Genomic DNA, 12,699 nt, shown 5'->3' with positions numbered 1-12,699 from the left:
GAATGTATTTCTATTTTCAAATTTTAGAAAAAGGCCATATGGGGTAGTAGAAGGAGCATAGAAAAAGCAAGCCCTGGGTTTTAACCCTGACTTTGCCAGTAATCAAGGTGTGACCTTGAACATACCACTTCAGTTGTTTGAGGTAACGTGTCTTCATCTATAAAATGAGGATTTGAGACTACATGATTTCAAGGGTCCTGGCTGACTCTCGTAGCTTAGCAGTTAAGAGCAAGGGCCCTGTACTGAGATAGACCTGGGTTGAAGTCTTATTTTTGTCACTTGCTAGCAGTGTAACTTGAGCCAATTAACTACTTTTCCTTATCTGTAAAATGGGAATGATAAAATGGTACCTACTTCATAAGACTACATAAAGGAATAAATGAGATAATACATAAAAAGTACATAGCACTGAGCTTGACACATAGTACTTGGTAAATAAATGGGTTATTATTTTAGTACATTAAGAAGGAGAAGTTGAGGGTACCTGACAGAGAAGGGAATAGCTTCTGTGAACAGAGGCAATAGGGTTTTAAATATGCCTATTTCTCTGGACTAATGAGTTTTGAAATTAGTTTGCATAGTGGTCTTGGGTGTGGAGCAGAAACATGTTCAATGTGCTCTTTCTTTTAGGGAACTTGGGCGTCTTTAAAAAATCAGTATAAGATTTGTTTATATTACGATTTAGCATTCAGTGAGACTGGAAACTTTCATAGTGAGAGTGTGCATGATGTAGTTATCATTTGCAGGAAAGATTTCCCAATGTGAGTAATATTTTTACATGTCCTGTTAAGATTCCTGTGAATGATTAAAACATGTTTATTACTTTGTCATTTTATTAATATAATTTGGAGCTCAGGAGTTTCCAAAGGAATGGACCTAGTGGGGTGACAATAAGGAACACTAGAATTCTATAGGAACATCATAGAAATCTAGCTGAGAAAAATTAAGTTCTTGGATTTGGTTCCACACTTCTGGTAAGAGTTGATAGAGTTGTTTTTGATTAACATTTCTTTTGTGGCTTCAGTGACTGATAATCACTTCCTGACTTCTTTGTATGTGATACACAGTATATATTTTCATTCTTTGAGACTCAGGATAGCTTTAGAGTCAAGTCCATGAGGGTTAGTTTGGAAGAGATCTAGGTTGAGTTTCAGTTCTTGTCCTTACAAATTATACAATCGGGAGCACATGTTTTTGCTAAGATTAAGTAAGAAGAAGATGAAAAGTGAACACTGCAAGCATTCCCTAAATAGTGGCTATTACTTTTCATCTTCTTTAATGCTCTATTAACATTAAAGAGGGAATATTTGCCTTAAAATGCACTGGCATAATCAAGACAATTGTATATGAGCCAGTACAATCTGCTTATCCTAAGTTCATATTCAAGTACCAAAAACTGAACCCTTTTTTGCTTTTATTCGTTATGGATAAGATGCAGCTTACCCTCCTTGTAGTTTCAGTAAGCAATCTATTTTTATTTGTCCCAAAGTTGTGTACATTATGATTTATATAATTTAAGTATATTTTTATTGCAAGATCTAGCAGTCAAGGAGCTGAAAAGTTCAGCTTTATTATATCATTTTTCATTTACTTTTATCTTTTTACTGAGTTTAATAATCTTTCAATGGTCATATAACCCTTGAGTTCTCAGTGTCACGACATCACTATCAATCATTACGGCATCAGATTACAATAAACATTAAGCCTTTTAAGGCAAGCAAACAGTGTGGGTGCTATTTGTCTTACCCTTTAGTATTTTCTTAGTATGCAGCATTGGTTCCACATACACAGATTTTTAACAATTTTGCCCTGAGCATACAAATAGGGAAAATTTGTTTTTTGCTTTTTTTATTTTTTATAAAGAGTGAAAATTTGACAAAACAGTAGTTGGCTCCTTCAAGCTCCCTACTTATTGTAATGGTGGTAAAACCCCAGGCAAGCTAATAAACTGTGGAATGATGTGCAGTCCATTGAATCTATGTTCAGAACTGCTTGGGTGCTTTCCTAATGCCTATTTTTGGAGAACAGCTGGCATCGATTATTGACTTATGAAGGGAAGCAGATCTGTATGATCAGCTATGAGAGCTGGTTATTGAAAGCAAGAAATGGCAGCCCCCCCGGCAGGGCTGTAGTACGTGAGAGGCCTAAGAGCCGAGGGCCCTCCACTACTGTGGAGAGGGTAAGCAAGGCATTCTCAAGGCAGAGGACAATGGTGCATTTTTTGGTGTTTGTTTTTCCTTTGCATTTTTTATTTCTTTGTGCATTTTAAAAGAATAAAGACAAATTAATATTGTACCCATGTATGCTACATGTCTGAGTGAAGAAAACTTATTGGGTCTTCTAGACGTGGTGTTTTAAATAGCCTAAGTCTCTAGTATTCCTAGTTGTGCAATTAAGGGGGTTTATGTTCAGGAGTGAACTGTTGGTTTGGTTGCATCAATTGTAATCCAAATACTAAATCCATAGATATAGATATAGAAATAGAAATATATAGATTATAGCATAGATGAAAATGTGAACGTAAAGATCTAGATATAGTTTTAACATATTGGTGTATTGTTGATTTGGTCCTGAGGCTCAGCAAAGTGCAAACCATGAGTGAGGAAAAAGGACAGGTGGAAAATATATAGGAGATGGTGTGCAGCTTTGTAATTATGCAGTAGTGCTTTTGCCTTATTTGTGTAATATAGTGGAAAGCTATAGAACTTTGAAATTATTCCAGACCTTTGGAATTAGACAGACCTGTGCTTAAATACTGGTTCTTTCCTTATCATTTGTAAAATTATAATTTCTAACTCATATGCTTTTTCTAGGGATTAAAATAGTTTATTCATTCAACAAGTATTGATTAGGATTAGGCATATATTAAGGGCCATGCACTGTTCTAGCCTTTTTGGGGATGCAGCAGTTAACAAAATAGATGAAATTCTCTGCATTTATGGAGCTGATATTCTGACAGGAGAATGGTGTAGAATCCTCAGAGTGTGGCTCGTGTACCAGATCTGGTCCACTGCCTGTCGTCGAATGTTTGAAAGTGACTTTTTAAAGTGTCTGATTTTCTAATTGTTTAACACCATTAATAATATTTTTGAACTTATGTAACTGTATATTTATTGGATGGTTTTTGTAGTATAAATCCCTAGAAGTACAATATATTGGCCAATATTTTAGGGTTTTTGATAATTATCACTGAATTACCGTCCAGAAAAATTATCCCAGGTCACTCTCACACTATTTCTACTCTACTACTAACACTGGGATCAGCTTTTTTCCCTATTATTCTATTATTTTTCATTTTTTAAAAAACTGCCATCTAGACTATTTAGAAGGAAGACAGTACCTTACTCTCTGGAGGGCACTTAATCCCCTTCTTCTCTCTTGTTCTGGATGGAAGCTTCAAGCAATTGTTATCTCTTACCAAGTTCCAGTGCTGCTATCTTTGGTGATTTTAAAAGACAGCATTGATGGTGACTATTTTGTGTTAGTGAATGTGTCTTAAGAGACCAGCCATAACAAGCATATGTCTGAGTGTGTGTGTGTTTCTTCTGTATCTATTATGCTGAACAAGCTCTAAATGTGGGATGAAATAAAAACAGAGCTATCTTTATCTCCTGTGGTGCCTTTAACTTTATTCAGTTAAGGAAGCTTTTCCTCTGCCCTTAATGAATACTCAGGCTGCATTACATTTCAGCTCACTCTCAGATAATAAACTGTCCTTGGGTCATTTTAATTCACAAACTCAGTCTTAATTCAGGAATTATAGGGTCCATCCCAAAATACTGACCAGTGCTTTAATATGCATTCAAAAGCAATACATCTCCTCTCATTTCTGCTCTTCTGGGTATAGGCTGCATGCATTTGGGAAAGGTCGTGTGGTGGTCTTTCACTTTTTCTCTCTACTTACCTCCTCCTCCAATTCTCTGTTTGGTACTCACAAGGATCAAAATTCAGAAGAAAGGGAAGGCAAAGGAATAGGGCAGGAAAGTTCTTCCATAGCTGGGGACTGGTAATGCCATTTGCTGGCTCCATTCTCTCTGGTCCTTAAAAATATTTAAAGTTGACGTGTGTGTGTGTGTGTGTGTGTGTGTGTGTGTGTGTGTGTGTGTGTGTGTGTGTGTGTCGGGGGTGGGAGTTTGTCTTTGGAGACTGCTTCTGGGCCTCTCCCGCAGCAGCTGCCCTGATGGATGATGGCTAGATGCCTCCCCAGCTGCTCCTGATTCTCCACTTTCGCATAGACTCTCATTGACGAGACCCTTCTTCCTCCAGGCTATCCTGTTGACAAGGTATTAAAACCTCTTTAGTCTGGCCTTCTCCCCCATAGCCCACATCTGAGAAGCACCCACACATTTCTTGCACTGCCTTCAGTCATAATGTAGTTACTTCCTCCAAACAGCCCCTTTAGCTCTTTGAGGTAGGAGGCAGGCCACGCTCCCCAACTGCGGGCACTATCATTCAGGCTCTGTGGGTTGCTGGTGGAGTGAGGGGCGGGCATACTCTCACCCCTCTCCCTGGTTGCTGGCAATAGGGGGTAGGACCACGGTATACTTTTCATCAGATAAGTCCTTCATATGAAATTGTCTGCTTTTCCCATTTTGTTATTCCTTGATCTTGCCAAGGGTCCCAAGAGTCTTGGAACATGCTTTTGACCATTTCCTTTGTAAATTCTGCTTCTGGGCATATATTTTACATTCTAGTATCCCATAGCTCTCATATTTGAACATCAGTCAAAAGTAATATAGGAAGAGTCCTGATCTAACACCTGGTTATAAACACCTTGCTCATGGGCCTGCTGTTCCCTTGTTATCATTAATTCTCCCTTGTAAGCTCAAATTCAACTGAGCCTTGGTGCATATAGGGGTGGTTTCCCTCTATGGTTCCTGTACGCGGTTCCTGCAACTGCCCAGCCTGTTCTGCTTCCCACCTTCCACAGAGAGTACTTGGAAGAACCTACTCAAGCTCTGTTCATTCCACCAGGGAATAAAAACTGAACTGACCCATTGGGGTGGACCTTTACTTACTGTGCCAATTAGAGATACCTTTAATACCTGCAGCATTTCAAGAGTAAAAAGTGATAACTTCTCATATATTGATTTAACAAATGGGCATGCATTTTAAAAAAGGACAACTTTAGTGATTTATCAATTTAGGATATTATTAGAAACATAGGCTATTTATTGTTCTTTTCTTGTATACTATATTTGGTTGCCCAAAAATACTCTTATCTGTGACTATCTGGAAAACATGTTGAAAAGTAATCTTTAGTTTCCTCATTTGCACCCAATATTTTTCAGACTAAAGGTGTATTTATAGGCTTTATCATATTTGATATATTTCATTTTGTAAGGAAAATTTCTGTTACTTGGAAGATCCTGTGGATTATTAAGAGCTATGATTAAGGTTTGAAAGCCACAGCTAAACTCTAAATCTATTATTTTTACAAGGAGGGAACTAACAGTTATTAAGCACATGCACTGGCCAGGTCCTGTGATACATCACTTGCGTATTTATTTCCATTTAATCCTCACAGAAGACTGAGTTAAATGTATTATCCCTGTTACTAGAGATGAAGAGACTCAAGCCAAGGGAGTTAACTATTCAAGTTCACGTGTGTAGCAAGTGATGAAATGGGGATCTGAATCATAGCCTCCTTTGCTTTTACATGCTTTGTACTCTGCAGCAAGGTATTTTTGGAGGTTTTTACTGCCTTTCAGGATAGAAGCAGAACCACCTGCAAAATACCTGAATATCCTTACAGCATTCTGTAAACTTTAGTAAAACGTGATTGTTTCATTGTTTTATTGTGTAGGATAAAGTCTATTGCAGTTTGAAGGGTATGTGCTGAGTATATATGATGGTTGTTCTAGGTGGGGTTTTTGAAAGACTCTGGGTGGACTCTCTGTATGTTCTTCCTTCTGCATCCTGTTTATTTAAGCTCTCACCCAAATTCAAAAGGTTCCACTGCCTAATCACTTATAATTAACCTAAATTTTGTGTATGAAGTACTTTATCCATTTTATTATTTACTCATTTTGTTTTTTATAATCTATCAATCAAAGAACTCTTTAGAAGAGTTCAGGCCTTCTACAAGGATTTTTATAAAATTAGTTTTCAGTACTTCTTAAATGGGAGACATTGAAATGTAATTGTAGAAATATGAGAATCGTTGCAAAGGAGAATGCTGAATAGAAATAAAAATAGAAAAAAACAAGATTAACATTAAGATCAGAAAAGAAAAAAAAGCAAATCCACTAATAAGTCATCTCACCCAGCCTAGGTGCCCAATTTTAACCTTTTAGGTAAACAAAGGGACATGGGGATGTGAAGTAGACTTTTCTTTATCTCCATTTTCAGCAATCTTAAAGAGATTTTGCCTTTTGGTTGCTATTGAAGTCTATTTTTGTTCTGGAAGAAAGAAAATGTTTGTCTCTTTGCTATGTTTCATACGGTGTGTTTGTGAACAACTACTTAACTCTTAAGCACTTTGACTGTTCACTGGAGCCTGCATGTATTCAACCCAGAAACTGAAAGAAAGGTGAGCTAGACATCTGATTGATTCCAAGCCAGGGTGCTACACTGCCTCCCAGAAGCTTTTGTAAGAATTTTATCAAACACTCTGCATCTCCTCTGGTCTTAGAAAGCAGGCTTATTTGTACAGAGTAGGATTTTGGTCATCTTTGAATCAGTCAATCTCTCTCTCTCTCTTTCTTCCCCCTCTTCCTCTCCCTTCCCCTCTCTCCATAGTGAGGATGAGCAATGAGTGAGTTTGATATTTGCAGTAAATACCCCTTTGGCTAAGGATGCTTTTGTATGACTGTAGCAGCCCCTTCTCATTAAACAACCCACTTAAGAGGAGGAGAAGAAACATTAAAAATAATAGATGAGGCCTCCTAGAAACCCATTATAAGTAATATGATAAATAATGGTATTGCTGGTGTGACTTCACAGGGAATGAAATCAAAGGGCTCATGACAACATGACCCTACAGCTAAATGCTAATGAATCTGGAAAACTAAATTATATTAAATGACTGAATTTGGCATTCCCAGTTGGTGAAATCTTTACTTACTTTACTCTTTTGGTTTAGAGATCATCTTGAACACTTTTATTTAAAAAAAAAAGTTTTATTAGGGAAAATGTTAAATATATCACATATAAAAACGATAGGAAAATGCATACATCTAGCTTAGACAGTTATCCACTCTTGGCCTCTTTTGTTTTGTCTGTACTCTTACTTAATTTTCCCCTCTCCCAGATTATTTTGAAGCAAACCCTACACATCATATTCTATCCATAAATATGTCAGCATTATCTCTGAAAGATAATTTACACCACCCTAATTTTATTGGTGGAAAACCTGAATCCAAAGGAATGAACTGACTTGACCCAGGCCACAAAACTAATAGTTCGTAGCTAAGCCAATACTGGAACTCATCTCTCCTGTCTCACAGTCTTGTAGGGATGCTCTTTCCACTGTATGAGGAACAGTTTATACTTGAAAGACAGAATCTCAATATAGAGAACCTTCCATGTTTCTTTCCAGTATGCTTAGAAGCGACTCTGTGTCTCCATGAAGTCACTTAACTTCTCTAGACCTCAGCTCTTTATTTTTATAATATGATGAATAGGATACCTTTTTTCCCTTTTTTTTTTTTTTTTAGCTTTTATTCAACAAAATTTGTTAGGAAATTTTTCTCCTAGTATTAGACGTTGTATTAAGAGTGGCGGTAGAGTGATGAGCAAACCCAGTGCAGTCCTCCCCTGTACAGAGAATATTTTATCTGTGGTGAAGATAATAAAAGAGAAGAGCGAAGGTTAACGCAAAACCTGTTGCACACTAAACATTAAATATGTTGATTTGGGAAGAGCTAATGGGTTTAAAATAGTTAAGTCTTCTCATCCAGGAACATGGTATACTTCACTATTTAGTGAGGTCTCATTTTACCTCTTTCATTACATTCGTTACATTATTTTAAAGTTTTTGTCAATAATTCCAGTTTTTAAGTGGCCGTCGCTAATATAAAGGAAAACTATTGATTTCTATATTTTCTTATATCTATTCCCTTTACTAAATTCTCTTATTAGCTATAATAATTTAAAAAAATTCTCTTAGATATTCTATACAATTCCTTTATTGACAAATAATTTTTTTCTTAATATGAGCTCTAAAACAATGTAAGAAAATAGTAGTGATTGAGGACAGTCTTGATTTTGATAAGAATTTATTTAGAGTTTTAACTTAATGTTATGCTTGCTTTATGTGTTTCTAATAAATGTCCTTTATACTGTTCTAGCAGTTTCCTTTTAGTCTCTTTGCTTATAGTCTTTAAATTGAATGGCTTTTGAATTTCATCCAGTGTGTTTTCATCTATTGATCTAGTCACCTTTGTTATTGTCATTATTTAAATTGATAGATGTTGAACCGTTGTTTTACTCTTTTAATACAGATAGTTTTTAACAATTGGTAAGATATTTTTATGCTTATCGTTCTCCTCAAATTTTGTGATGACTTGTGACAATTTTGTTAATTTGCTTTTGCTGGAAAGCATCCATTTCTTTTGGATTTTCAAATTTATTGTTCCAAAACCACATGTAATATTCTCATATAATTTCTTTAATTTCCTCAAAAACTGTTATTATATCTACTTCTTATTCCTAATGTTATAGATGCTCAGATTTATTAATTTTGTTTTTTATTTTTATTAATTCTATTTTGTTTTATGTTACACTAGCTCTAGATTTATGAATTCAACAGTTTATTTGTGGTCTCTCTTTTAATTATAAAATCATTTAAAGCTCTCCATTTTTTTTCTGAGTGTAATTTTAATTGTATTCTATAAGCTTTGATATAGAGAATTATTTTTACTAATTTCTAGGTAATTTATAATTTTAGTTTATTTTTTTTTTTGGTTCAAGAATGTTTTAGAAGAATGTTTCTTTCTTTAAATTTCAAAGGTTTGGGGGAGTTATTCTTTACATTGCTTTTTGGAATTTATTAGGTTTTCTTGGTGGCCCAGTACTTGATTGATTTTCTAAACTTTACATGAAAATACGATAATTTTATATTAAGTTGAGCTTGTTAGTTGCTGTATTCAGATCCTTTTCTTTTCTTTGTTTATTAGTTCTTGGAGACAGCGTGGTTTAGTAGAAAGTGAATAAGAGTAGAATTTAAAAGACCTGAATTCTAGTTTTAGCTTTCCTACTAACAAATTATGATTTTATACAAATTACTTTCTCTCATTTGTTCTAACATAGTACTGTCCAAAAAACTTTCTGTAATGATGGAGATGTCTGTATGTGCTGTGTACAACAACATGGGAGCCACTAGCCACATGTGGCTTTGAGCACTGGAAATGTGGCTACTGTGACTGACAAACCGAATTTTTGATTATGCTTAATTCAGATTTATATAGCCACATGTGGCTAGTCCACCTTATTGGACAGTGCAGGTCTAATCTATGAAATTTAGTTCTTGTGCTCAATAAATCCTAAGGGAGCCCAACTTTAAAATTTTGACTTTCAAGCTGTAGATTTACACATTTCTAAACATACTATAATATAATGGGGAATTTAAATACTGAGAAAAAATGTTATTGAGAAGTGGTAAGATTTTAAAATTTTTCTGCCCAGTTCAAGCTTGACATTTATGAGACTTAAAAATCATCTACATTTAATAATAGAGCCTCTGGGAATCTAAAGGCTTTGAAATGTGGAGAAAGTTATTTCAGTGAGGATTAGCTTCTAAAAGTCAACCCTAAGGTGAAAATCACATTATTCAAATTTTGCTTCTAAGTTTGTTTTACTTCTTTGTCAAAGGTTAGGAAGCCCATAAAATCTATCATACATTCCTTCCCCAAAGGGCATTGAATCAAAAAAGAAATCAAAAGTGAAATTACAAATTTCCTAGAAACTAATGAAAATAAGAACTTTATATCAAAGTTTGTGGAATACAATTAAACTTGGAAAAAAATCGAGAGTCTTAAGTGCTTTTATTATTTGCAGAAATGATGCGTTGGCCCTTTCTGGCTTATTGCATTCCTTACCAGTGTAATGCATGTGGTGGGTGGGGCACTGTTGAAGGACTTCCAGCACTCGATTGTATTAGTACTGGGATGTGTATCATTACTGGATCAGATCATGGTTATCATTGTTAAGGTCCAGATAGGGCAGTTGGTAGTCATATGATATGATGACATATATCTTTAGACCCTGTAGTTATCTTGATAAATTCACATTATGAAAGGCATGTGGGATTGGGACTGAGTGGACATGAGTTTTCCATCTCACATCTTATTCTCTCTCTAGATCTTGCTATCTAAATAGAATGCCAGGCAAAATCATCAGTATTTCACATTTGCCTTTCCCTCTCCCTTCTTTTCTCTCCTTAGCCAGCATAGTGAAATTTTTCTAAGTAAAAGGCAGATAGTTTTGAATTTTGTTGTAATCAATAAATTCACTTGATAAGTTGATCAGTGGAGAATTTGTAATAACACTTCATTCATAGAGAGTTATTAGAGAATAAGATATCCCATCTATATGATTTTTTTCAGGTTATTTAAATTTAGCTGCATGAATACCAATTTCTAAATATAGTTTTGGATTGAAAACTAGATTACCAATCCACAGTTGTGCATAAGGAAAGTAAATATGCCCTGCATGAAGACCTGACACAGATTACTCATAAGCTTTGACTCAAGTGCATGAGTTTTGACATGCTGTAGCCACTCAGTATCTGTTTTGCATGTTTCTGGATTATGGTTGTAGGCTAGAACATATCTAAATAATCAGACCCTAAAAACTTAACCCACAAATAATACAGAAATAGCTCCCTTAAAAAAGATAAAATTTAAAAAAAATTTTTTTTTTTTTTTTTACTGCCAGAACTTTATGGAAAACAAACTTATTACTCTGAGAGTTAGAAGCTTTTTTTTTTTTTTTTTTAATTTCAGAATATTACGGGGGTACAAACGTTTTGGTTACATAAATTGCTTTTGTACCGTTTGAATCAAAGTTATAATTTAGAAGCTTTATTTGCTAACATAATCCCATTCTGAATGTAACTTCTCATAATTATGTAGTTGTTAGAACTTAATTTTCTTAAATTATGGCTTTCAGGTTGGTGAAAGATGTGTAACTTGTTTGTGAGCACATTGGAAAGCTTTGTAATTTTAGTCCTGAAGGATTTGACAGTATTTTTAGAAATTGTCTAAACCAAAGCTACGTAGGACATCTCTAGGCCTGCCGTCTGCCTTTTAAGAAAATTAATTAACACCGTCCAACATATTAGAAATGATAAGAAAGAAAAATAGTGCAATAAGTTCAACATAATGGGCATTTTAAAATAGGAAGCATCTTTTATGGAGATTCAATTACCTTTTTCTGCAAACTCAGGAAGAGACTTCATCTAATTTTTCTTTACCTAGTTCTATAACTTCAGATAATTTATTTAATAACTTTCCTTGTACAGTCTTTTTTATGCATGTGAAGGAAAGCCTATTATACTTTCTGCAAGTACTATTTGGGTGATGAAGACTATCTTCATATAATTCAGTTTATTAAACTTATGAACATAGTAAACTATAATAAGAAAAATGAAATAAGAATAGTAAAAAATAGAAATGATACACTATTTGTCATAGAACAGAGGTCCAGTCTGTATTCCTAGTTTTTTCAAACCAATAATAATATGGTCAAAGAACATTGTGTTAAAAGGCCCCCACTACCATGAAACCTGAGAAATCTAATTTGTTTAGCATCCCGAAAGGCTTATCAAAATTATAATGGGATTTGGATGGTAAAGCTTATTTATTGAGAAAAGTAAAACGAAAATCCCACACATGCTGTTATCAGAATTACCTTTCTTATTCTTTATCAAGGGACTAACTCATGACTTTGTTATGCTAGCATACTCTGTGTTGGTAAATGTTGAATTCTGCAAAGGAATAATGTGTAGTCACTGTAAGAAAACAGATCATAGCTGAAAAAAAAACATGGATTCATTTAACTCCCATAAATTGTTTTCCGATCAAATTTTGCAAAGCCTTTTAGCAATAGACTTACAGACTTATTGAGAGAGGTCCTTTCAGAGGGAAATCTGAGAACCAATCTGTATTTTTTTCATTTTGATGAAAAACAAAAACCACGGGAACAGGCCACATACTGAGATTTTTTAAATAAAGTTTTTCTGTTAGAATAATTGTAGATTCACAAAAAAGTTGCACAGATAGTACAGAGTTTTCATATGCCCCTCATCCAATTTCTCCTATTGTTACAATCTTATGACATGGTATATTTGTCAAAACTAAGAAAGACATATTGGTACATTACTATGAGTTAAACCCCAGACTCTATTTGTATTTTGTCAGTTTTTCCATTAATGTCCTCTTTCTGTTCCAGGATCTGGTTCAGAGTACCACATTGCGTTTAGTTGTCAAAGCTCCCTACCCTTTTCTCGTCTGTGCCAGTTTCTCAATCTTTCCCTGTTATTCATGACTTTGGACAGTCTTGAGAAGTACTGCCAGGTGTCCTGTAGAATGTCCTCCAATCTGGATTTGTCTGACGTTTTTCTCATGATTAGGCTTAGGTCATGGGTTTTTGGAAACAATACCATAGAGGCAAAGTGCCCTTCTTATATTGGAGGTATGGGATATCCACATGACATCCCTAATGATGTTAATCTTTATCACTTGATTACCCCAGGTT

The 12,699-nt window shown here is 34.9% G+C and overlaps 1 protein-coding gene across 1 annotated transcript in view; it reads left to right on the top strand.

Moving 5' to 3' along the window:
* OXCT1 (3-oxoacid CoA transferase 1) overlaps positions 1 to 12,699 on the top strand; it is a 143,876-nt gene that overhangs the window by 87,011 nt on the left and 44,166 nt on the right. Inside the window, exon 12 of the mRNA XM_012649601.1 lies at positions 2,029 to 2,179. Coding sequence (XP_012505055.1) covers positions 2,029 to 2,179 — 151 coding nt within the window. The remainder of the gene's footprint in view (positions 1 to 2,028; positions 2,180 to 12,699) is intronic.

This window comes from Propithecus coquereli, unplaced genomic scaffold, assembly GCF_000956105.1.
Source record: "Propithecus coquereli isolate 6110/MARCELLA unplaced genomic scaffold, Pcoq_1.0 Scaffold110, whole genome shotgun sequence".
NCBI classification, from domain to species: domain Eukaryota; kingdom Metazoa; phylum Chordata; class Mammalia; order Primates; family Indriidae; genus Propithecus; species Propithecus coquereli.
Note: the sequence above shows the minus strand (reverse complement) of the source record. Positions and strands in the feature narration are given on the sequence as shown.